The sequence below is a fragment of the Ixodes scapularis genome, unplaced genomic scaffold (assembly GCF_016920785.2).
Source record: "Ixodes scapularis isolate PalLabHiFi unplaced genomic scaffold, ASM1692078v2 PGA_scaffold3__209_contigs__length_174095766, whole genome shotgun sequence".
Lineage (NCBI taxonomy): Eukaryota > Metazoa > Arthropoda > Arachnida > Ixodida > Ixodidae > Ixodes > Ixodes scapularis.
Window position 1 is genome coordinate 52,909,185 of NW_024609868.1, and position 25,837 is coordinate 52,935,021.

General features: G+C 45.3%; 1 protein-coding gene across 1 annotated transcript; it reads right to left on the reverse strand.

Moving 5' to 3' along the window:
* Positions 1-855: 855 nt before the first annotated feature.
* On the reverse strand, positions 856-23,894 carry LOC8029496 (aromatic-L-amino-acid decarboxylase). The gene is made up of 14 exons (XM_029980328.4): positions 23,608-23,894; positions 21,261-21,374; positions 19,629-19,751; positions 18,087-18,221; positions 16,573-16,716; positions 15,167-15,233; positions 11,835-11,929; positions 11,669-11,736; positions 10,160-10,253; positions 9,970-10,068; positions 9,572-9,673; positions 7,112-7,308; positions 4,732-4,824; positions 856-1,095 (listed from the first exon to the last, which is right to left on the reverse strand). Exons 1-14 carry the CDS (start codon positions 23,806-23,808, stop codon positions 1,023-1,025), a joined length of 1,605 nt encoding a protein of 534 aa, XP_029836188.2. The 5' UTR covers positions 23,809-23,894; the 3' UTR covers positions 856-1,022.
* Between the last annotated feature and the right edge of the window lie 1,943 nt (positions 23,895-25,837).

A 25,837-nucleotide genomic window follows, 5' to 3' on the forward strand; every position in this document is an offset into this window, starting at 1 on the left:
CCAGGTTTTTCACGCATTTATATTTATGTTGGAACGACATGATTTATAGAAAAATTACCTTTTATCGAGCAGGTATTTGCACAACTTGCTATCTTTTTACAAGTCCCCCTTTGACGTCACGCCGCGTGGTTCTCATGGCCGCCGCTCGCGGCTTCAGGTCTGGATATATACTATTTTTTGGATCGTTATTACGTGGCGGAATCGCAACATTTCGGAGGAAGAAGATGTGTTTTCTTTCCTTTGTGACAAGATAAACAATGTCAAGAGTAAAAGATGCAAATTCTTTCAACGTTAAAATCGTTGCACAGCTTCTTTAAGTACACCATACTATTTGGTTTCTTTGATTTCATGCCTAAAATAACTTTGCACAGCAGATTCTACTGCCTTTTAATCAGCACCTTGTTTGTTACTGTGCCTTGTACTTCTTACGTGCAATTACATCGCTAGCTAGGGAATCAAACCTGCCATGTTGCTGATGCCATCGAAAGGATGCCATCGAAAGCATGAAAGCAAACTAGACGTAAGCACGTGCATTTTAGAATAATATTTGCACTAATATGGGGGGAAAATGTGCTTATGTTCCGCAATGGACTTTTTGCTACTACAAGAGGGTGCTCCAAAATCACTCGGACCAATCACATCACTGCTCGTGGTATTTGAACGTAGCCCCCTCGGTTATCCTTGGTGTCTCTTTGGGTTAATTAGAGTTGTGTGTTGGACGTGTCCTTTCTCTAGCCCACAGTTGTGTGCAGTGCAATTCTTCAGGGTTTCAATTCTTAGGTTACCTTATGGGTATAGACCCCAAGATACTGTTGGGTACTTTTTATTCCAGTAGTTATAAATTAGCAGGAGTCAGTGAAACAGCCAGATCACATTTATTGCAGAGCAGATATATGCACAACATGCAATAGAGTTGACATGGCATTAACAATTATACAAGTGCTGAGTGGAAACGAACAACTAAGAGCTTCACAATCGGCATGAAAAGTATTAGCCTCCAACATTGGCAGAGCGAACAAGCTTCAGTTTCGAAATACCCATCCCTTGAGCTGGTCGTACTTTTCCAATAGCATGCTTGCACAGGGCTTGGTGGATCTGAAGAAAAAATGCCGTAACCCATTACTCCTCGGTTCTAACACACACATACTGATGGAGCGCCGGTTTGAATGTACGCTTGCAAGTACGGCCTTAGGGCGCGGAGGGGGGGGGGGGGGGGGGGAGGGGGGCAGTTTGCTCACTTGGGGTCTGCTTAGGCCCCTTGGCAGTGCCCTGAGGCCGTACTTGCAAACGTGTGTAGGATGATTTCAGATAAGATCTAACCAAGGGTAGTTGGTTGACATCCTTAATTCGCTTTATAGTTTATATTCTGTTGCCTAATCCACACTATAAAACGACTCCATAAGTAATTTCGCACAGAAAAAAAATCTCGGCACAAAAAGTCTGAGATTTGAAGAAATGAGCACCCGAACTAAAGTCCCTTGGTAACATTCACGCTCCAAGTTTCTTACGAATACCGACAAACGCTGTGCGAACGCGCGAGAGATGCGTCACGAGTGAGTTCTCTAGCGTTTTAGCGCATTTGACGCTGCTTGCAAGGCAAGTACACCGCCGGAGTGGAAGATTTCGGTGAAGCGAAAGTTCGGCTTACAGGGGTTAGGACACGAAAATTAAAGGGGTAGTTCTTGAAAAGGAACGCCTAAGACTACTATATACGCAAAGTTCAGCGATTCTTACAGCTAGTAATTATAAATTTACGAGTGTTATCACTATCGTCTAGTGACCAGGCAACACTGATTATTCCGCTCGCAGATCTCGAGCGCTCCAAAAGCGCTCATTTGGAGCGCGCATATTCCGCTCGCAGATCTGGCTCGAGTTGGTCATCTTCCGCTCGTAGATCTCTGGCAGCGCCCGCTCCACGGAGAGCCCCAAACCCCGCCGAACTTGCTCTGCGGGATTTCACAGATCTCTCCGGAAGTTGGCAGAGCGGCCCACGTGATTTCCGTCTAAATCGGCAGTGCGCATGCGCGGCGAGGTTGGAGAGGTCGGCGGGCCGGTCGGGCCGTGGAGTTGGATCTGTGCGGGTGCGTCGGTTGTTTATGCGGGATTGTGACGGCTCGAACGCTTCTACCTTGCGTAGATTAGGGATACAACGCCGAGACTGGAGCGTGCTAAATCTTAAGCGCTGACATCTGTGATCGTGAGAGGAAGGACGACAGAAAAGCCGGAGGCAGACGCAAGGTTAGGCCTGTTCATTCTGCAGCCAATGATTGTTTACATTTTTACACTGCATTCCGCCGGCGTTTTCCCGTGAAATAAAGCAAGAAGTGATTAAGCAACGACCGCAAGGGATGGTTTGTTACCTTTCTGTTCATTAAAGGCGTACACAAAATCTGAACTCCTCTGCTGGCAATCGCTGTCCGTGCCCCGCCGCTTCGAGGCGGCCGAAAGGTATAGTGACGGTGCCGAACGCGGACGTATTCGTAATTTGTGACATGGGCGCCGTGGTACGTATAATTTCGCCCGGCCTGTGTCGCGTGTTATTTCTGCAGCTAAGCAGTGACAGTCGTCACTGGTCGTCGGAAAGATCAGTCGGCTGAGGCGTTGGTGGGCTTGTCAAGTTCGAGCAGCGGCCATTTTGAACGGCGGAGGGGGAAGCGGTGGGGAGGGGTGTGGGGGAGGTCGCTCCAAAAATGCAAGTTTATCTTCCCCTCGTCGATTCGGAGCGGGTCCCACGGAGCGGAATTTCGCCTCCCTCGCGGATTTTGGAAAGCGCTCCGGATCTACGAGTGGAATTCACCATTAGTCACACCATGATGCCCATTAACCACGTGATCATAATAGTTCGTTGAACGCTCTTGTTCTAGTCGCCCCCGTCAACATTTCCTAAACGAGTTTACTATAGTCCGTTGCAACTCAAGAAGGTAGGGTGAGGGAAAGGGAGGCCGGGGACGGAGAAGCAGGCGGAACGCTGGAGAAGAGGGGGAAACCCCCTCTCTTTAGCGTTCCGTCTGCTTCCTCCTGCCAGACCTTCCCTTCCCTCGCTCTACTTTCTTGAGTTGCAACGGAGTCTAGTTGCGTGCAGTACAGACGAAGGAAACGCCAGCCGAGGGGAGAAAGGGGCAAGCACAATGAAGGCTGGGGAGGAGGAGAGAAACTCCCTCTTCTCTCTAACGTTCATAATACTCTCCCTTTTCCCGCCTCTCCTATTGCCCTCCTCTTCCGCCCGCCTTCGTAGTGCTCGTTCTTTCTATCTTTGCCTTGAGTTTTCTTCGCCTGCAATGACACGGAGTATGCAAGTGCTCAAGTTTCCTGCGTCACTAGAGAAAGCCGCCTTTCTCTAGTGACGCAGGCGCCAGCGTTCGGCTAGGAGTTGTGTTCTCACAGATTGGACACGAGTTCCAGCAGAACGCTGACGCCTGTCGTCTCCAACCCGCGGCTTACGGTGGCCTTTTCTAGTGACACACGAAAGAACTTGGGCCTTTATATTTACAAGGCGTTTCCCCCACGCTCGCCCGGGTAAGATCGCACACACTGGGCCTTCCACCTTGCATGCGCGTGCGAGACCGTCGCGGACGACGGTGAGTTCGTCCGTGACGATCTTGTCGCTGGAGCTCGGCGCGAGCGGGTCGAGGTCAAAATGGCCAGCTTCCAACACCCTTTGACAATAATCACGCATCGCTGCTGAGATCCGTATCGAAAACTGACTAAGCGAGCGTATACCTCGATGTCCCCATCTCGAAACCCCGTGCTCGAAACGTGCAAGCTGAAGTGAAGCGCGAGACGCCGAGAGAGCAAAGTCCAAGAATTCGTGCAAGGGCATGCCGCGCGTTGGCCGAATGACATCACCGGCCCAACGAACATGACGGCATTTTCGAATGGGGTGATTTCGAGGGTTCCGCGTATAAATCGATTTACACCAAAACTATCGCACCATTAAAAAAAAAAAAAAAATTGTAGAGCCTACCTACTTTATGTCAATATGGAGGACCAGCGAAGCTGTTATCTTTACGACAACTTTACTACAACTATACATCTATACTATTTACATATGATTGCATTGAAGACACACGCCCTCGTTATTTAATTGTCTTTATTTAATTCTTAGTGGCTAAAGTGATCATTGCATTATGGTCACTATGGTAAACCGCGATAAAGAGCCCAAGTCTATCAGCATCAAATAAGCGAAAGAAAATGTTAGATCGGCGTGTTCTGCCCTAAGCATCGTCCCAGCGCACTCTTAGCTGAGATAAGTCGGTGACCGTAGATGTTAACAAGGGATCAGGACCTCTATCTAATAATGTCAAGGAAGGATGACTCACGCGGGTTGCCCCCTCTTTTTATATATACTTGCCATGACTAATCGGAACGAAGGAGCGCCGTTTGAACGGGAGTTTATTTTTGTTAGCATCCATGGACGACAAGTTTTCTTGGCATTTCGGGTAAAGGAGGAGAGCCCGCGCACAGCTTTATTTAGCACTCAAAATGGGAGAGGGAACGCGTGCTTGTACCTTCCACCGCATTGCCAAGAAAAGTTGTCGCGGAGTATAGCACATAACAACTTCGCTCTAAAAAAGATGTAGCAGACATATATAGATACATACAATGAATTCTAGCGGTATAATTCTCATTTCATTTTTGGCGTGTCCTAACCCCTTTAACGTGTGCTAAAAAAAAGTAGAATATGAAAGGAAAAAAAAACATTCGAATCTTATTAGGCTTTTGGTTACTTACGTTCTGCCTGCACTGGCTTCACCTTGAAGGGGTTTTCTCTGTACAAGTTCCTTGGGAACGCTGAACACTGCCTTCGTATCTGCCCTAAGGTTCCTGAAGAAGAAGAAAAAAAATGCAATGCACAAATAGTTTTTGTTCAGCATCAGAAGTATGAACTGCAGCAACATGGCACACGTGGTATTATTTTACTTACGGCAACGGAACACTTTCAGTCGGTGTATAACTACGCAGGTTGAAAATTTTGCAGTCTTTACGAGATTAAATATATATGCTATCTTTGAGAGATGGTCTTTTATAATAGTGTCAATTACTTTAATAAGCACATAACGAAAGATTGATGCGTAATACATACGCAGATCGAAAGTAATCCAGGTCTGCCCGATAGATGGCACCCGTGTTCTCTCGTCGTTAGCGGTAGCAACGCCATCCAACACACTCAAACGCAAATCCGTGAACCAGTCTTTACGAGGGGTTCTTGAACACCTTTACTATAACTTAAGGATAACCATTTTTTTCACATTAATTGAAATGTGTGTTGGACACGTCTACACCATTTTTTGTCACTTAAAGTCAAGGCTGCTCGTGTTTAGTCACATTTTTTATTCTCCGGTTGCCTTTTGGTCATTCAACTCCTTTTTTAAATTTTGCAACATGCAACTTCGAAATGTTTTAGAGCCAGGCATTTGCAAATTTTATTCGCGCACACGCCAGTACGACGCGGGCAACATTAACGTATCTCGACAACCACACAGACGTGTTCGCCGATCACTGCACTCCAAATGAAGCTTGGAGAATAGGGGTTCAATGCGATCTCACCAGGAGAGAAACTTTCCTTTCCACATTCTTTATTTACTCATTTACCCTTAAAGGCCCTATCAAGGGCCTTTAAGGGTAAACGGCCTTTAAGAAACAAAAAAACCGTGGAGTGCATGCTGGTATCGCTCTCTTGTGCAGGTATACTCGCCCTGACGTCTAAGTCACCTTGGCCACGAATTTTGTGTCTAAGGAAGTACGTTGGATCTAATGGTCTTATCGTGCTAAAACACAGGTCATTGCAGAAGCATCTAGCTAATCCATCAAACTGAGTATATACATTTTTTTTCGGTCTCTTTCTTATGTACATGTATTCTAGATGTCTCCAACCGCGGCAACACCTATTCAGTGGTGACTCTTTCAATCGATATATCAGATGGTGTGGGAATTCAGTATTAGTTCCGCGAATATGTTACAAAGTGAGGATTTATTAACGACATAAATATTGGTGGATACTGCTGTAGAAAAGCAACACATTCAGAGTACCGAGAAAGTGACGCGTTCCATTGGAATCTCAGTAATTAGTAGCGTACTTATAGTTACTTTATAAGCGAGTAACAAGCAACGGTATTTAGCTGCTTTTTAAATTTTTTTTTTCAGTGACGTGTACATGTTGGTTAAGACCTGTCTTCGCCGAGGTCATTGGATTTTCGAGGAGCGAAATGTATGCCTAAACTAAAATATTGGGTCGAACTCCGGAAACAAACACGTCGCGTGTTTGCTTCCCTTCTCGTTTTTTTACCAAAATCGGAATCTAATTCCCGTGAAAATCCATGACCTTTGCGCCGACAGCTCTTGCGTAGTCGGAATGGCTGGACGCGCGGAAGCCTCGGGGTTTTCCCCTTGGAACTGGGAGTGGTGGCTAAGCCATCTGTTGTCCTGGAAACCCGTCGAGAGAGCAGAGACAGTCGCCTCTGCTGTCTTGGCGAATCCGGTATCCCGGCGCGCCGGCAGCAGCCCTTCCTGGTGCCAACACCACCTAGACAGAAGGCCTCCACACGCGTCATCATAGTCAGATCGATCGAGGCGAGAGATTGGGCACGAGTGCTGCGTCAGTGTTCGGCTGCGGCTCGTGGCCAATCAGCGCGTCGAAGGTCGGGCTCGGGTCCAATAGCCGACCGAGTGCGATCCGACTGTGATGACGTTTCATAGAAGAAGAGGAAACAATGCGCAGGCCTTCTGTCTAGGTGGTGTTGTGCAGGCGCGCTTTATGCAAATGGGCGGTGTAGAATGTCTTCTCGTCGTAAAATATTTGCTGTGAACATCCATTGCTTTGACTGCACGTGTCGAACAGCAACGGTGGGGGCTACGCGCTCACCGGACTAATACACCGCCTCCCTCTCATCACCTGACCCCGACCTCAACAAGCGGGTATGGGTCAGAGCGCAGTCTAACGAGCACTTAGCTTCCACCGCACTACCAGTTTAGGGGTGAACGGAATAAAGACAAGACACACTCGCTGGGAGTGGGAAGCGCATCACGAGGCCTTGTCCGTCTCGCCGGTTCACAGCCGAGAAATCTGCACCCCTGAAAAGTGTTTTCTGAGACTGTCCCACGTATCACTCACCTCCCTCGGTTGGTCTTCAAAACGTCGAGCGCCGCACATACTTCGTCCCAAGCGTACAGCACGTCCTTTTTCTCAGTCAGACGGCTGCAAACGGCGAACCGGAGCACGAAGACTCCGCGCAACTTTGTTGGGGTCAAGTGCACTTTTCTTCGTTCGTTCAGGATCTGCAGCAAATCTTCGTTGTCGGCGTTGGAGCCCTGCGACAAGAAAAAGTATCAGTCACCGGTAACTGGGCAGTTTCCAATAAGAAAAGAACCCAGTTACGTTTAGTTCCTGGATCGCCGATTCATGTGTATTACTACAAAGCTACTGAGGATCAAACAAACAAACTTGAAAAATATGTCGCGTTGTTTTAAGGGGAAATCCTCTGTCAGTCTTCGTTTCGATGAATTTTTTTATTATTATTATTTACTAAAGAAAACCTGCAGCGCCGAAACTTCGGCATTATAACAAGTACAGCCCATGGACGCTCAATAAAGAACTAAAAAACAACACTTGAATATACAAAATCAACTGCCAAAAAAGAGAATACAAAAATAAGAACATTAAAAATAAAGACCATTTCCTGATGTAAATGGTTTCACGTCATCATTAATAAAAAAAAGACTCGAGTAACAGTTCCACTGACCGATTGTGTGTGAAAAAAAATGAAAACTTCTTATATGCTGCTCTACAGAAAATTTCCCTTATCTTTCTTGAATGATGCACACGATTTGAAATATAATTAGGTAATTCAATGTATTTGCTTTTAGCAATACCTGTCAAATCGTTAAAAATTGCGAGCAGGAAACTCAATCGAAAATCTTTGCGTCTTAACAATAAAGTTTCCCTACCAAGTACATTTTTAATCTCTAACGCTATTGTTTCTACTATAATTTCCTGTCGCAAATCTCGCCGCACGATTTTGAAATTTCTCCAACTTATCTGCAAGGTACTTCTGGTGCGGATCCCACAAAACACATGCGCCGCAAAATGGCAGTTTGAGCCTCATGCCTCCGCTTTTCACGCCATTGTGCACAGGACTTTTGAGGTGCAAAACAGCAATGCCATAACCTTAAAAAATATTTAAAAAAACGCTGCGTTTTTTTTTCTTTTTTTTTTTTTTGTTAGAGAAAAGGAACAAGCAGATGCACTTGGCTCGGCTCCTCGTTCGAGATGTATGTTCACATGTGGTCCAGTGCGCCCATCTTCCTCTGAGAGGTCTGGGTGGCTTGGAAAGCTCTTTCTGCTGTCCCACGTGGTGCAGTAGGGAAAAGATAATCGACGATCGAGTAACGCAGACCACTGGCCACATACCGGCGGCTGTTCTTCCATTTTCGCTCGGCCACATACTGCGGATTCTTTAAAGCCGTCTTTGCTGCAGTACCAACTGTTTCAACTGTATAAATGTCTGTACAGCAGCGAAGTATAAATTAAACAACCTTAAATGTTTGAACAGTCTGATTGGGACACGCGTGTCAAAAGTGTAATTTTATGCGAAAAAAAGAAATAGAACAATATTGACGGCACGAGACGCGATTTAGTCGCTAGTTTTCTCTCGGCGTTTCGGGTGCGTGTAGGACTAAAGCCCCTCTTATCCTGGGAAAAGTGGCGACATTCATTGTTGTGGAAATGCTCGAGGCACGTGCCGCGCGCCACTTCTGGGAAGAACATGGCGTCTGAAATCTAGCTCAGTGCTGCTTTGCTTTGTGCCGCCATGATCTTCCCAAGAGCTGCACGTTGCACGTGCCTCGTGCATCGACGCACCTTGCGCTACTTTTGAAACATGAAGGGGCTTTAGTGGAGGAGAGGTGGATCGGCTTCGCCTTCACGTTGAGTGGGAAAGACCGAATGACCATCTCGTTGAGCGAATGACCATTCCGTGACGTCGTGGACTTTGCGCGCAGAAATTCGAATAAATCTCTCGCAGTCCATATTGCTCTAAACATTTTTTTCGCGTAAAATTTTTTTCTTGACATGCGTGTCCCATGCTAAATGCTTAAAAAAGTTTTTTTTTTTTGTGTTTTATTTTCAGGGGCTCTTTAACCTACGTGCGCAGCAACAGTCAGTGCGAAAACACTGCCTTTGGGCCGAGTTTCAGACTTTGCCATTGAAGTTTCACTTTATCACAGCTGGGGTTTCCGGCGTCGAGTTTTCGCAAGTCAGTGTAATTCATATTTATGTTAAACAAAATTCGGCAATTATCGTCATTTTTTTTTTTTTTAAATTTCGAATGGGCGCTATTGAAAAGGGTGAAATTTCCACGAAGGAGCAAATAAGCGCAATGGCAGCATAGGACACGATAAACATGCTGATTCTTTGTTCATTTGGGGCAAAAAATTGCACAGTTGACTTATCGTCGTCACGCCGCGCTGTCAAAGAGCAAAATCTTTTTGAAACTATTTTGTTCGAGTGGCAAGTAGAGTTATGTACAAAAAACAATATTTCTTTTTAAATTTCCTTTAATTTGCGATGACTTACCTTAAATCGGAAGCAGACGAGGGCAAGTGTAACTGGAACAACCACTTCGAACCTTTTATCCTTCTTCACCAAGGCCTCGAACTCCTTGGCAAGCTCAATATGCTAAAGACAAAATGATCACACAATTAGAGATACGACATCTACGTACACTGCGCGAAACTGCGGGCACAAAAGGTCGCTGTTCTTTTTCTTTTTTTTTTTCCCGTAAAATCGAAAGAACTTTAAAAGCTACTAGCAGTATAGTGTATATCGCTCATTTGGGGCACTGATCCAAGCGGTAAGATGTAATGCCCGTCAATTCCCTTTTAAATTAAAATGCGAAAAAGCGCCAATGTCGTGTTCGCGCAGTCTACACCTGAGTACAAAAGGAAATGACCCAGAAATGCCGAACAGCTCACCTCACGTATATACCGTTGCAACCCGGAGAGTCCGTAACAGCGAAACACGAACCATAGCTTGAGAGACCGGAATCTCCTTCCAAGTGGAATGGCCCAATGCTGGATGATAACGCACCATTATAATGCATCTAATATCAAACACAAACAATTTAATGAGCAATCACAAAAACAAAAAAAAAAAACACGTTACCCTGTAATCTGGAACTTTGCCACCCTGGTTTTCGTGCTTCAAATAAAGTGGGTTCACTTTGAAGGCCTCTTCGATGTCACTTCTGTCTCTGAACCTTTAATTTGAGACACCGAGTGTTACTGTTCGGTAAATAAAAGAGATGTCTATTGAACCGCACAGAACAGTTCCTCCGTGGAATGCGTCGTAAATTCCAAGTAGGGTGCAACTAGGTTAATGGATGTATGATTACTGTTCTAGCATGCATACTTAACTGATTGAGTGCTGACTTTAAAAAATGCCATTTTCATTTAAACTAGGGTCAAGTTTATAATTCCCCACGCGCTGAAACTTTCAAAACACGCGCCCACCTCCTGATTTAAGGGGGGACACTACCTGGGCATGTCTACTTCTGAACCGCTCACTTAATCGGCTTGAAATATGCAGGTGGTGTTTGCAGCCATATAGAAGAAGGGCATGCAAAGTTTCAGCCCTGTGAACCACTTTTATGAGGTTCTATACCCTCCCAAACGAAGTAAAGCATAGCTTTGCATAGAATCTGCTAAATGAATCTATCGTTAAGAAATGGTGTTGATCGCCACGTATTTTTCTGGTGTAATTATACTGAAATACTTGTTGCCGGTTGCTACGAAAAGAAATTAAAAAAAAAAATATGCATTTTTCAGGTAAAAAGAAATTTATGAAATTATTATTATTATTATTTTTCACATTTGTCAAGTTTTGCAAATTACAATTTTTCATAATAAAGAAACATGAAAATGCAAAATCTAAGTTCATAGTAACCGGCTCGATAAAATTTCGGCATATAATCCGCAAATATTAAGTCTCTCGGTAGTTTCATATTGGAACAATAGATTTATAAGGTGGGATTTGCTGCCAAAAAGTGAAGCCGAGATAAATGCACTTGAAGATTCAAGATGACGTTTTAAAAATTTATTTTTGCATCTTAAATGTCAGAAATTCTTTCCAGCAGCATAGGTGATGTCTTCCTCAAACTTTTTCCGATATACTGACATTGCTTTCAGCTATTTTCACTTTTGGATGACGAGTGCTACGCAGTGCCGCATGTTTCACCAACATATAAAGAATAATTATTCTTGACATTGCTTGTCAGTGCACATTGACAAGACTTTGAGTGTTCCTTGTTATCCATACATGGCAAAACTCTGCAATTCTAAATATGTTTTCTTTTTTTTTTTTAAAAAAAAGGTGCAATTCAAGGTAGTGTCCCCCCTTAATGAAGCTCAACTCACAGCATCAAGAAACCTTTTCGAAGCCCACGCAATCCACAGCACAGTTTCTGTACAATCTGATCCAAGTCACTTAGTTCTTTCAACGATCCTCGTTTCGAAAAACAATAGCAACTTCCGACTACGAGGCAAAATACGGGGTTTGTCACGAGCAAACGACATGACGACACACCTTTAACTTCGACTCCCTAAATAAGTGATTCAAAATTATTCCAGCTTTCTAAATTCGCGAACAATTTTGAAAATTATTCTTAACACTTACCACATGGCCGAGAGGTCGACGCCAACCAAGAGCCATTTGTGAGGGTTGAGGCTGAACGAGGACACGTGCTGGAAGAAGGAAAAAAAAAAAAAAAAAAAGGTAAGAAACCTCAGTTTTTTCTTGACCGACGTCGCGAGGAGCTGCAATTTCGAGTTTGGAATCTGACCTCCACTCCCTTCATGTAGTGTCTGAATTCGGGGCAGATGAAAGCCGATCCGGCATACGCAGCGTCCACATGAAGCCAGAGTCCCTCTGCGGTGCCTGACGTGAGTCACAGAACACGGCCCTCAGATTGTGCGTGTGGAGTTGCTGACAAAATGAGAACGGCAGGGGGGTCCTTCAATCGTCCCGCCTCCAGCACAAGCTGCCTGCCTTCGATAACACGTCGGGGTTTCGTAAGCTTCGCGCGTGCACGCGCAGTCAAAGCACGACGGAAGGCAGCGAGCACGTGCTGGACGCCCCGCCGTTCGCATCCTGCAGGCTGCCAGTAGCCACAAAAGATTTCGCCCAGAATGACGTTGGTATACACACAGCTGCCTGGCACGCGAATGACAGCGTTATCGTAACATGATCAAGGCAAGGGTGAAAACGTAGGGCGAGCTGGATTAACTCCACTCGAAACAAAGTTGCGCCCTATAGACTGGACAGTGACTGTACCTAAGATATATATATATATATATATATATATATATATATATATATATATATATATATATATATATATATATATATATATATATATATATATATATATATATATATATTACTCTGTACCCTACTATCGGGTATACCCGTGTACCAAGATCTGAAAATTCGGGCTTTAATCTGGAAAGTCCTTAAAAGTTATGCTCAAACCTGCTCCCGTTTCTTGCTTTCTCCCAACGGCTAACAAGCGTTGTTAGCATGTTGCTGCAAGCTTTCAATAAAAAGACGACCACAAGTTAGGATAACTACTGCTATTCTGCGTCCAAAAAAAGCCATAATAGACCCTTTTCAGTAGTCCGTCCAGCAACATTGGCGATCGGTATTTCTTGGACTGGGAAAGAAAGAAGGAAAGCTGCAGAGAACACTTATGGCTGAAAGGAGTAACATGTCTGAACACTCTTCTGGGGTTTGCTTATCTAAAAACAGGAAATGACTCAAGGGAGGAAAATACAGAACACTTTACATGTAAATCGAGGGCCATCAGAGAAATTGGCCTTAACCAGGAAATAATTATCATAGGAGACGTGAATGCCCACTTAGAAAAGTGACGGATTTACAGATACAACCGGAGCGTTGCTAAAAGATTTGTGATGCCCTGGGCCTAGTGTTAGTTAATGCACAAGTAAAATGCGACGGGAAAATAACGTGGGAACCAAACAGCTCACATTCAACAATAGAATACTGCCTCATGTCCCACAAACTGTATGACGGGCTATGTAGTATGAAAATAAATAAGGAAGATACAAAAAGCTTAGGGAGTGACAACAAAAGAATTAAGATTAAAGCGGGCGCATCCGAACCAGAACAACAAGCTCAGGAACGAGCGGGTAAGCCGAAACTAAGTGAAGCTCAAATACAAAAACTATCTAAAAGTATTGAGAACATATTATCGAAACAACCAGAAAGAGAGTGGGCGTATGAGGATTTAATAGGAATCTTTAAAAGAAAATGAGAGAAGTATCAAATTAAACGAAAAGAAAAGCAAAAACGAAGACACAAACTAAAAAAAACTGGTAGGATAAGGAGGTCATAGCAGCCATATTGCGGCGCCAAGGGGTGCCTGGGAGCATAGGTGGGCAAAGAAAAGGGGAGCCTTGCCAGCTGCAGTAACATCAAAGTGGGAGAACTTGCAAGAGTGGAAAAGGGAGACATTAGCTTTAATACAGTCCGAAATTGGGAGTGCTGGAGTGCAGTGGATGATCGAAATAAATAAACAAAATAATCTGGCAAAAAAAAAAAAGTTTTGGCAGCACATTAAAGTGCAGAGGAGAAAGCCAGAGGGTTTCTATCTAAGACGTACTGACCACACAGGATGGGTAAAGAGTAAAGGGGGAAAAAGCACGTGAATATATCAGGCAGCCAATGGAAGAGGCTTCTCCCAGCTTGAGCAGAGGCAGACAGTGGATAGCACTGACAGCAGCAGTGTTTAGGAGGAGTAGACTTGTGTAACAATGGAGACCACACAAGAGAATGGGATAAGGTAGAGTCGCTCTCTATTTAGCGAGACTAGGATAAGGCATAAAGTAAGGTTTCAGCAGGTACAGCGACAGGCCCAGAAGACATACCCATGGAACTCATTTGGTCACTAGGAAAAACAAGCAAATTAAAGTTACGGTTTTCGCCCTGCTTTCCCTGAAGGGGTAACAGATTTGGCTGGGGCTCTGGGTTTTGCTAGCGACGGTGGAAGGACGGAAGAGAAAAAGATTGCAGTCACAAAGAGGCGATTAGAAGATTGCAACCAAAATTATCTAGGGAAAATTGAATGATACAGAAGTACCTAGCACAGCTGGGGACAGCGCGGGCCAGAGGAAAATTGGGACTCCCTCCCGCGTGGCTCCGGCCAAAAGTCTCAACCCTGTTCTTCAGTGAGTCCGGTGCTGGGGTAATGCCGACAAGGTTTGACCAGAGGAAAATTGGCGCCTCCCTCGCCGGGGAAAAAGGGCGAACATTGGTGTTTTTTAGTGTTTTTTTTTTCTTTTGTCCGATCCCCCAAAGGTCATCTATGGTGATATTCCACACTGCCTGGTGATAGTTAGGGGGAGAAAATTGGCTCAGAAGGGCGGGATGAATCATATGTTTGTCTTTTTAGACTTGGGCTAGGTGGCGCAAGGCGCCGCCCGTTACAAAGGGTATAGCCATTAACATCCACCCATCCAGTGGGGGGCACGAAGCGTGTGATTGGATCCGAGTTCTCGACGAAGGCTGGCGCGCAGCCTTCGTGTCCAATACTTGCTCAGCGTACGTGCCCAAGCATTGACGGACAGGCAATGGCGTGCACTTTTGAAAAGGGCCTATTCAGCTTCGCGTAAATTTGTATACGTATATTTTTGTTTTAAATAACACAATAAATCTATGTTATTCAATTCATTACAGTTAATAAAAATTAACAAATCGCAAAGGCTATACTCCGTTCACCCCCAAACTGAGGCTGCGGTGGGGGCTATGTACCTGCCGGACCAAACACGTACCCACCTCCCTCTTATCACCTGACCCGGCTCTCCGCGTGTGGGTATGGCCGCGCGAGCGTGATGACATGGCGAAACAGATGCGTATGACTAGTCCACCGAGGACGTAGCTTCCACCACAGTATCAGCTTAGGGATGAACGGAGTATACACGGGCACAGAAGGTTCTGAAGTCCATTGTCCCTTCGTCCTTCTGCGTTTCATAATCGCACACTATTCTGTCTTCATCTATTTTGTAGTTGTTTATACCTGGCCTTTGTAATTATGAAGCACGTTTTCGCTATTGCCAGGACTGTTGTTTGCTAAATAATAATTTTTGTGGAACTTACACACTGCTCCCACCTCGGCGAGGTTGTCATAGGCGCAAGAGTTTGTAGTCCCTAGAGTGGCAACCACCTGAAGAAAAAAGTATATTTACGAAATTTAAGTATCCTTGACTATGTTGTTCCTATATGCATTGCAGCGTCCATCAAACCAAAACGCTTTCTTAAAGTTCAGACCTTTCAAATTCTGTAGCCAATAAAAATATCAAGTAAGCTATAGCAAACATTCGAGGGTGTATTTCGCATGTCCGCGGTTAATGACTGCCTGGAAGTACATCTTGTTTCATCGGTAAATGCCACGGGAGTCAATCGAGCGCGGAGAGCATGTCCTGTGACTTTATGCAAGGCGCGTCGCAACGTGTGACTTGCCCTCAGCTCGTCATTGGCTCCGATGGCTTATACGTCCGCTGAGGTCCATCGAACTAGCTCTCGACGTTAAGTCGAGCCCTCATGCCACAAGCGAAAAGAAGGCAACCCGACTGGGCGATTGTTGGTGGTGCCACGTTGTAGTCCCCTTTTGGCTGCCCGTGTAGAAACGCTAAATATTAGGGACTTTTAGCAAACCGTTACCGTGCTTAAAGGGATGCTGAACCGAAATTGGGATTTCGCAAAATAAGGCCGCAGATGCGTTGACCTAGACCTCGCTCGTACGTCGACATCTCAAACGGATGGCCGTATTTTTCGGAAAAGGGCGCGATGAAGAAAGGACTTTGACGTCACGATCCTCTTGGAACAGTTGAGAATGGAGGGAAGCGTCCTCGCTCCTCTCCTCCTCGCTTCGGTTCACCCGCTCGACGGAACGAAGCGAGGAAGAGAGGGAATGAGTCGTGACGTCACATGTCTCGTCGGCATCGTCGGCCATGTTCCATCGCGCATTTCTTTTCCAAAAATACGGTCATCCGTTAGAGGTATATCGCTGTATGAGTGGTGTTTTTGTGTTCTGCAGCGCCCAACCTATCGCACCAGCCTGTTTTCTGAGCTCGAAATTTTGTTTCAGTATCACTTTAAACGTGCGCCCAGGCGATACCGTGACCGCGAGGCGCGCGCTTAAAAGCATGCTTCAAAGGTTCCGGTAGTGCGGTACGCGGAACGCGGTAACGGTTTGCTAAAAGAGCGTTCATCATCCAAGCGAAGAATACCGAGTCTGTACGCACGTACGGTTTCCGATATTTATCAGAAGTGAGCTACTGGAGCATACGTAGGAGAGAGATTATTCGAATGGTTTCGGAACACAAACCTCAACCTGTCACTGCTTGAAGTTGTAAATTTATCGAGTCCTACTAAAAAATCTGAAAAAGCTGGTAAATAATCGTCATAAAAAAAAAAAAGTGAATAGCAACAAGAGCGAAACGAGATAATGGACAGGACAAAGGTTTGATTCATTGATGCGAGGAAGAAAAAGGGACGCTTACCGCCATCGGGATGAACCCCAGCTTCCTGTCCTCCTGAATGACTTTGAGCAGGGTGGCGCCACGAACACTCAGCTCGTCGTCTGTGCTCACCACGTGCAGACGCACAGACGCGAGGAGAGCAGCACGCTCCACCGACGAATGCGCCTTGCGGGATCCGAAACATACAAAAAGATCGTATTGTCTCCCTAATTAGGGCCGAGGAGACTTCAGTGTCCCGGTCTAAGTATACGTGCTATGGTTGAATTAGTCCAAATAAGGTATAGGGTAATGGGAGAAGGAAAAGCAATTGTTCCCCGAGAATGCCTTTAATTGCGAAGAGCAAGAGTTGAAATTTTGCTATGGCTTAAAGCCCGTCTGCAGTTTCTCTTTCTCATTTCGGACTTTTTTTTATTTTTACGTGCTTGTGCGTTCAGTTCTAACGTGTAGCCTTCGATACTGCAGTTGCACACATGCTGTTGGGAAAGTTAAGATTTTGTCAAAGTTGCACGAATATTCATGGAACGCATTTGTTTCGGACGAACAGAGAAAAGCGACTGTGACATTTTGCGTGAACGGAACTGTTACAGGTATTTGTGACCTTTTCTATAGAAAATAATATGGTCCAATGTTCCCGTTTTATTTCCGCGCATAAACATTTTTAGTAAATTGGCTAAGCCTTTTTTTTTTTTCCCCGAACGCGCACAAACAAATTCTAAGCAGCAAATGGCAACTTTTTTCTAGTCTTTCTGGGAGATTGATTTCAAATCTGGCCATGTTCGGTGTGCCGAGTACAACTTATGTTTATGTTTATTTTACATAGAAATCTGCAATGTGCATTATATCTATGTAAATATAATTATATCATTAGCTTACGTGCGAATGTGACGCGAAGTTTCAGGTGAAATTTGTAAGTTATATTTTACAAGTAAACAGAACGCTTTCCTTGTGAATTATTCACAGAGGAAAGAGGAACGGGATTTCATTCCTGATTGTGAGCAAGCAACCTAAATAGTACCCGCCTAGCCCACACAACCCATCCTTAGCACACATCATTCAATTAGCGTCCAAACTTATGTGTGTGCTTAGGTGTATGCTTATACAGCCTGAAGTTAGTCTCACAACGGGCGACTTGTCTCTCAGCTGCAGATGAACAATTTAGCCACAACCGCTAGCCTGGGGTCTTTAACGTGCACCACGCAGTCGTTAATTCACGACCGCGTGCCGGTACGATGCTCATCCAGATTGAAGCGGGCAGGGGTGAAAATTGAGCCCAGGATCCCTGGGTTCTGCAGCGCGAGCTTTCGCTCCACGTGCTCCGAGCTGGGGTGCGCTAGCCCGCTCGGCCACCGGTCCCCCTCGAAACTTATGAACGAGTGCGGCATAGATTTTGGTCCACATTGGATGACCTGGCTTAGTAGGAATATCCGGCATGCTGAGCCTGTGCCGCATTGCTGTTATGCAGATAATTATTCAAACCTTCTCAAAACTCCCAAGACGGACTCATTGACCGAAAAATTGATGTCATGCGTGTATACCTGGCAGGATGTATAGACGACCAATTTGTCCCAGACTTGGCATGGAGTGAGCGAAGGGTTTTGCTGGAGCACTTGGGTCGTCATCTTCGTTTTTGCTGCCAAGACTGCCGTCAAAGTGCATTCGCTGGCAGTGCTCTGAAATGAGGTAGCAGCGATAAATATTTTGATGCACTCTGATAGAAAAACCGGTGTTAGTTGTGCATTACGTGTATGTAGACAAACGTAAACGTACGATACTATAAGGCAATGCTTTTATTATGTCATCTTTTATGAATCTCACTCCTCGCGTTGTCACTTTTTCCCCAGATGTACTGAGACGGTGGCGTACAAACAAGAAAGTTAACTGCACCGCCACCTAAAGTCTCTCGTCTAAACTTCTTGGCTCATTTTCGAAGCTACACTGTCGACAGCTTGTGGCACTAGATATATTCAATTTCCCAATCATATACCTATCGTACAAAACAGTTCTTTGGGTTCTGAACCTTTCTTGAGTTAAGGTAAAGCCCCTGAAACCAAGGGTCGCGTTCAGTGTGCTCTTTGCACTCTGAACGCGGTAAACATGTGCACCACATGTTTATCAAATTTGAGAATTCCTGATTACCTGGGGACGAGAGTTACTTTAAACCCTGTCACAACTGTTCTGAACCGAGTTAAAAAAAAGTTGCAGAGGAAACCTACGACGTTTTATGTTCTCCTTCTTGACGTTTGTGTTTTCCTTTCTTATTCTTCCGAGATAGTTGGTTATAACTTATAGCTGACCATAGAAAAACGGTTCTAATTTAATGTTTTATTCAAAGACCAATCATGAGACATCTCAGACATGACTAAGTTTTTTCCGAGAACTTCAAAATTCGATTATGTGGTTCAGAGGTGAACAGAAAATAAAATTAATCAGGCACAGCATTTTGCCTGTCTATTGTTTGCGATTGATCTTACCACGATAATAAATTCTATCAATCCTCCGTAGTTTCGGAAATGAGGAGGTTGTTGGTATACATAGTGTGCTTAATAAAGCAAATATATATGTACATACATATATATTTTTTTTATTTGTGCGCTTAGGCCTGGTGTAATAAGGGTCGAATAGACAAATCGTGGACCGATATGAAAATAAGCCTAGGAAATTGGTCGTCTTGGGCGATTGGGGAAAGAGAGGAACTATCATCACTATAGCTTAGCTCCATGCTTATTTGCTTTGACGTGAAAAAAAAAGAAAGCTCAAATAATAAGGAATATCTTTTTGTTGGTATCCTTTTAGGTGATGTTTTCCAACGACGTATTCGCCAGGCACATGCACCAAGAGTTGGAAAGGGTGTTGGGGGTATCTTGGGAATCGGATTCTATAATTTACTTAAAGAGTTCGATTCATCGAGTCCAAGAGAGCAAACAAAACGGTCATAGTATTTTTTTTTTTTTTTTTTTGGTTTTGCCGCACGTTGTGAGTCCTCGTTGTCTCTAGCACGTACCAATAAATTTGAACTCTACGCACTACGACGATATCCGCTTGTACCGAGCTTACAGACAAAAATATACGAGTCGTACCTGAATGACGCCTCCGCCGTGGATACCTGGTGTTGAGAACAGGAAATGGTCTGGAAGCTCGATGGCTTTTCCAAGCCAGTCCATCACCACCATCTCCAGCTCGGTACTGACTGGACTCGCAATCTGGGAACGCATTAAAGAAGCGGTGTCGGTAGATTGTTTCCGTCGCCCCTAGTACGTAATATTTAAAGTATATGGCCGCCGTCGAATTTCAAGGAATACTGTGAATTGCTGATATTTCCCAGGCAACACGCCTGAGAAATGCCTAATCCCAAGGGCCTAACATGGGCCTAATTAAGATTTTGCTCTAAGGTTATTGTAAAGGCCGAAGTACTTTTTTTTTTTTGCCCTAACTAGTCGGAGAAAGGACGAGTCCGACTTTTCTTTTGTTTGCCAGAAAATTGTCAAAGTAGCAGGCATGTGCCAAGGATGCCACCCGACTATGGAAATAGGAAACCTCCGGAAGCGACATGACGCCACAACAAGTGTGGAGGGACACACCCCCAACGATGACCAAGACCACAGCTGTTTTGGTCATCCTTGGGGGCGTGTCCTCCACACTTCTTCTGGCTTCACCTCTGGTGGCGCCATGTCACCTCCAGAAGTTTCCCACCTCCCTGCACCCGACAATCGAGCAACCATTAGTGAAGTCTAATCCTAGCGTTTTACTCGGAAATTGAGGCCCAAAGGTGCCCAGATGACAACTGAACAACCGGACAAATTCATGCCGGATGTTCTTACGTATATTGTAGGGGTTTGCGAATATCGTTTTCGAATGGAATAACGCAGTGTCATCGCTAGTTTCAATACTGTAAAGAGAGCCGGTATATGTAGTGGCTCTCCCTTCTACTTTGATGGTTACGGAAGATGCGGCGCTATTCGAATCAAATCGATGCTGGTAATTTTTAATAGGAATGTGCGTAATAGCTGCTCGAATCGAACAGCGCTGCGTCATTCTCAGCTTTCACAGGGCAAGCGAATGTCGTCGCAGCACACTTGCAGTGTTGAAGCTAGGAATGACACATCGCTATTCAATTCGAACCTCACAAACCCGTAAATTGTGATCTGCGCAGTGTTGCGGACAACGAAAACCCCCAAACTTAAAAGGGAACAGCGAGGCTATTCCGTATGTTCGCTAACCAGTGAACAAAATAAACTTAACGCTTCAGAACAAAAACAAACATTAGCTCTCTTTATACACGAAAGGCTGTGCGGAAACAAAATGCACAGATAATCAAATTGTTCTTCAGCATCAACTACTTACCTAGAGACTAGACTAGATAAGGAGTACTAGTTGTTATCGTTGGCTAATCCCAAAATAATCAGGTCAGTCGTGACAGAAGATGGAAGGGCAGGCCCACTACTAAGGAACCATGTAACCCCAAGATAGCAAAAAAAAATTGGCACTGCGGGATTATTAGGATGACGTTACAGTCGGGTATGATCGTTAGGGCGTTAATGGTCATGGTCAGTCACCTACCTTTTCATGACTCATTCACAAATGGATTGAGCTGGCGATAGTAAGAATATCACTCAAAAGTCTAGTTGGGGAAAAGATTTATTTAGGTCTTTTGTTACCCCATTCGACAATCACGTTTTATGGGTTGTGCTGCGGTGATAAAATTTGCTTACCCAAGAAAAACCCACGATGGAAAGCGTTGAGCTGAGCATATCTGCAAGTAAAGATGGTGGACTGTTTCCAGTCGGGAAGTACGCATGGAATTGTGGGGATTGCCAGTGGGTCATCTATAAAAGGGAGAGAAGTAAACAAAAGAGAAATGGTTACAGGGTATGAGACTTAGCATCACTTTTGCTCAATTGTTCACCGCTTTCTGACGGTTTACTTTATACGTTAAGTGAATATTCAGAATGGTTTGGTTTCTGCATATGTATAAAGCGAGATAACTAAGAACAAAACATGATATTACGATACTCTGCTTCTATATTATCGTGGTTGCCTCTTCAATAATTTTATCGACAGGTCACTGTAGCATTTTCCGAATTGGTAATGTTTCGTCTTTGAAGGTGATACTCAGGTCCAGGGAGAGTTCTACACTAAAGTCTACCATCCAGTGCCACGATTTTTAACGTAAGCACACTGTGTTATTAAGGATCTTCAGGTTCGTTTTAAAAAAGCCATGAAAGCCTACACTAATGTGGTTGGTATGCAAATGAGTTATAAAGCCAGGGGGACATCAGTTATAAGGCCAGGGGGATCGTCAGAATACATCCAGAAATTAACCAAAATTTTTTCATCATCCTTTTAGCTCCTGAAAATAACCATATGCTTCCAATTAGAAACTTACTGAGCGTCACCGAAAGCGACTAATAACCCTGTCAGACGGGCATTTTAAACATCTTTAGAACAAGTTCCTTTATAAAATCGGCAAACCAGCAACTGGCTTTAGAGCACGTGCGCACTCAACATTGCCGTGCTGACTGGCCAATTCTATAAAAAAAAAAAAAAGCTTAGTCAAAAGGACCTTTAGAGCGCCGTCTGACAGGGGGTATTAATCGGTAAGTTTCAGCAAGACAAAGCGCGTGAGAAGCGCGGTGGTGCACTAGAGTTACCACTCGTGCAACAGGCTCAAGACTGACGGCGCGAAAACGCGGACGCTAATCGCGCGGGGGTGTTATCATCAGCATTTTCTCATCGCTAGCCTTGCACCCGTTGCACAAATTGCAAAAAAAAAAAAATAAAAAAAAAATTGTGGGGTGTGTATGTTTATACAGCCTAGAACTTGGTCTGCCTCAATGGGCGACTTGTCTCTCCGCTGTAGATGAGAAATTTAGCCAGTGCGGCACAACCGCTAGCCTGGGGTCTTTAACGTGCAGTATGAACCAACTGTACCCTACAGCGCCACCATAAACTTAGTTCCTGTATTTTTTTTTTATTTCTATTTTTTTTGCGCGCTGTTTACCTTTTTGACTCCGTCCTAGTTGGAAGGGAAACGTATCCCGTACGACTTAATGGGTAGTTTTTGTAGATCGTTCTCGCCGCCCCGCATCGGCTCTCCGCAACCTGCTACGATAACCGGAAATCCACAGTCAAAGTCATCGGCGCGCAGTCGCAGTAGCGGCTCCGTTGCGGAGGGAGAAACGCGGTCTACGAAACCTCCCTAAGTTACTGACACCGACTATAACTTTTTCAAAATCAGGAAGGCAGAATCATATCACCCTTTCACTAAGCACCTTCACCGTTGAATGAACAGCGAAACCGGTGAGTCGACTGTCTTTGAGTCACATCTAAAGAAGAAGCCATTCATCATCCTTGTTCAGTATGTTTAACTTTGAGGCGCTGAGGCTGTTGCAGTGTAAACAGGAATATCGGAGTTTTGGTACAGCCGCCAGAATTTTCAACAATTCGCGGCGTGAAAGAGCAGGGCAGCGAGACTACGCGCGCTCGGCAGAAGGCACACGCCTAGCCTCGCTGACTTGCTGTTTCACTCCGCGATAAGTCGCAAATCTGCAGGCCGGTCGGCGTTCGCGCGATATTGTTAAAAAATCTGGAGGCTGTGGTATGTATGTAAATATACGGTAAATATAATGAGGCATTTGAAAAGTACTATGTCAGACTAATTTCATTACTTTTGGAAAATAATTGTAATGTAATGTCATTACTTTTAGTATGCGGTAATTTGTAATGTAATTTGATTGCATTTTCACTGTTTTTAGAAAATTAGTAATGCAAGTTAATTACTTTTTGAAAGTAATTTTTTCATCCCCACCCCTGCCCTCTGAGCTCATGGTATGCACCGCACCTGTGTGCGGTCGTGTATCACTGTTGCGTGATGCACGTTGAAGAGCCCAGGCTAGCGGTTGTACTGCACTGGCTAAATTTTTCATCTACAGCTGAGACACCAGACGCCCATTGGGGTTGTCTAACTTCCCGCCGTTTAAGCATACGCTCGATTCATTTTAGGATGAACTCAGCCACTGAATTGTGACGCTGGTTGAAATAACGCGCTGAAACGCTTACCCCTGGCAGGATGATCTGCTCAATATCCTTGAAGACGTCCTCCCACTTATCGGGTTCTTGAGGCGCTTCCTGTGGCAGCAGGCTCGGCAGGTATCCAGGCGAGACGTCGGGTAGGACCGGGCGGTCTCTGAGGCCGTTCCAGTACGAGATGGCGAAGTTGATCATCTGGTTCCCTGCTTGCCGAAACTGCTCGTCGTCCATGGTGCTCTAAGGACGCACTCGTCCTCGCCGAGAAATCTTGATTAGCCCGTCGCAGTTCACTCTCGAAGATGGCAGTTCTGAAGAACCTGCGGGTTTCCCCAGCTTTGTTATAAAACTACCATAGGCGGTACACCTGCTTCCGCAAGTGTTCACGATCAAGGGCAGTTACGGTCTGGCGGGATTGTTAATTTTTTTTTCGCTGAAGCTTAACTGACGAAGATGCGCGCTTAGTTCGTTACGGTGCACATCCCGAAGTAATGCGGAGCGCAAATTCGTTTGCTTCTTGCACAGGGGTTGCGATGATGTCAAAACACCGAGCTCTTATTGGCTGACTGAAAGAAAAAAAAAAATGTTGGTAGAACTAGACTTTATAGGCCCTTTTCAATGGCAAACGCCACCACGTGGTGGCGTTTGCCATTCTCCAAGTGAACGCCTAGGAAGGAGGGAGCGCGAGATCTGTTAAAATTTTTCGAATATTTTTCTAAACCAATTTTCCACCTCCGAGACGTTAAATTGTACAGCCGAAGGGCCTTGTTAAATATTCAACTTTGCTGTCGGTGTATAGCATTTATGCTTTCTAGCACCGACAGGTCTGCAAAGACGGAGGGACCGGAAGTCGCTTGGAACGCAGGCGGCAGTTTAGGCTTGTAAACAATAAAAAGTCTAAATACGGTGTCTCGACACGTGGGTGTGTAAAGGTGCCCTACAAATGTATACTGCGCAGGCAGCGCTTACGTGTTTCCATTAACGGCTGGTGACGTCTGGGCGTTTTAGATAACCGGATAATATTTTGTGTTGCTGGCGCACCAATATGCGCTAAAGTGCAAGTTTGCAGCTCATGCGTTCTTCTTTCTTTGCTGTTCAGGGAACTATCTTACACGTGCGAAGCCCCTGACCGCTCTTATCGCGACCGTTAATTACATCGACGCGCCTGCATGCTGAGTGTGTGGCGTCTCGCGCGCCGTAAACATTGGTCCGTTTCATGTTTCGAAAACACGATTGCGATTCCAAAGCGTGATTCCAGTGGCTGGACTTCCCGCAGTCTTCCCGCTAAAAACGAGACTTTAGAATTGCCTAAAAAATTTAATATACAAGCTACTTCATATACTAATAAAACTAATGGATTCGAATCATCCGCTGTTCCGTGGGCGGAAAATAAATCGTTGTATAGTAGCGCTTACATGTGTTAGCGCCGTCCTCGAAGACGACGAAGAGTACCCCAAGAGCGCTCCACGATCCGCGTGACTTAGAGTTCTTTTCTCGGTAGCCATACCTGCCTGACGTATATTAAATGTCCTTTCCTAACCTTCTCTCGGCCGCCCCCGTCTTCAATGTCGAGACCGTAACATCTCAGAAGTGGGATAGCCAGCGACCACGGCCCACTTCGGATCGAATCCTGCGGCTACGACTTGACACAGCGGCGCCAAACGAAACCTCGACATGGCTGAACCGAACGAGGAAGGTCAGCGGCGCAGCGAACGGAACCGGACCCGACAGACTGCGGCAGCGGGCCCTCCCCGAGTTCCAGTCACCGTACACTACTGGAGCAGGGAGCACAGGCCTTGGCGGTAGCGATGGCGCGACCACGAGCCAAGGTAGTGTGGCAGCTGGAAATCCTGAACTCTCTGACACCGCTAATCAAGGACAAGGAACATCGGTGACGAGCCCATCCATCGTCCCTCCGGCAATTCAAACTGAATTGAATGTACCGACAGGCGACCTTCCTGGACTTAATTCTCTTGTACAGGAGGCCGTACAAGCCGCCGTGCGAGGAGCGATCACGGGCTTGGCTGACCTGCTACGTTCCACAGCTCAGCCCACGAATGACGCAAGACCACCGACAGACTCTGGTAAGCTGGTACCAGTGTTCAACCCCGTGACGAATCCAGCGCAGACCATCGAACATTGGATAAGAAAAGTCGACAAACTCTCTGTGATATACTCATGGAACGAGCGACAGACGTCGTGTTTTGCGCTGACGAAACTGGAAGGAATCGCTAAAACATGGTACGACGGCCTCGTCAGTGTC

Bases quoted from the DNA above. Each gene is read 5' to 3' on its own strand.
- LOC8029496 (XM_029980328.4), bottom strand. From the start codon at position 23,808: ATGGACGACGAGCAGTTTCGGCAAGCAGGGAACCAGATGATCAACTTC. The intron at 18,222-19,628 runs GTACGACTCGTA...ACCTCATTTCAG, and splicing joins ACGGCGGAGGCGTCATTCAG to AGCACTGCCAGCGAATGCAC. The intron at 16,717-18,086 runs GTATACACGCAT...GGATCCCGCAAG, and splicing joins TCGTCTATACATCCTGCCAG to GCGCATTCGTCGGTGGAGCG.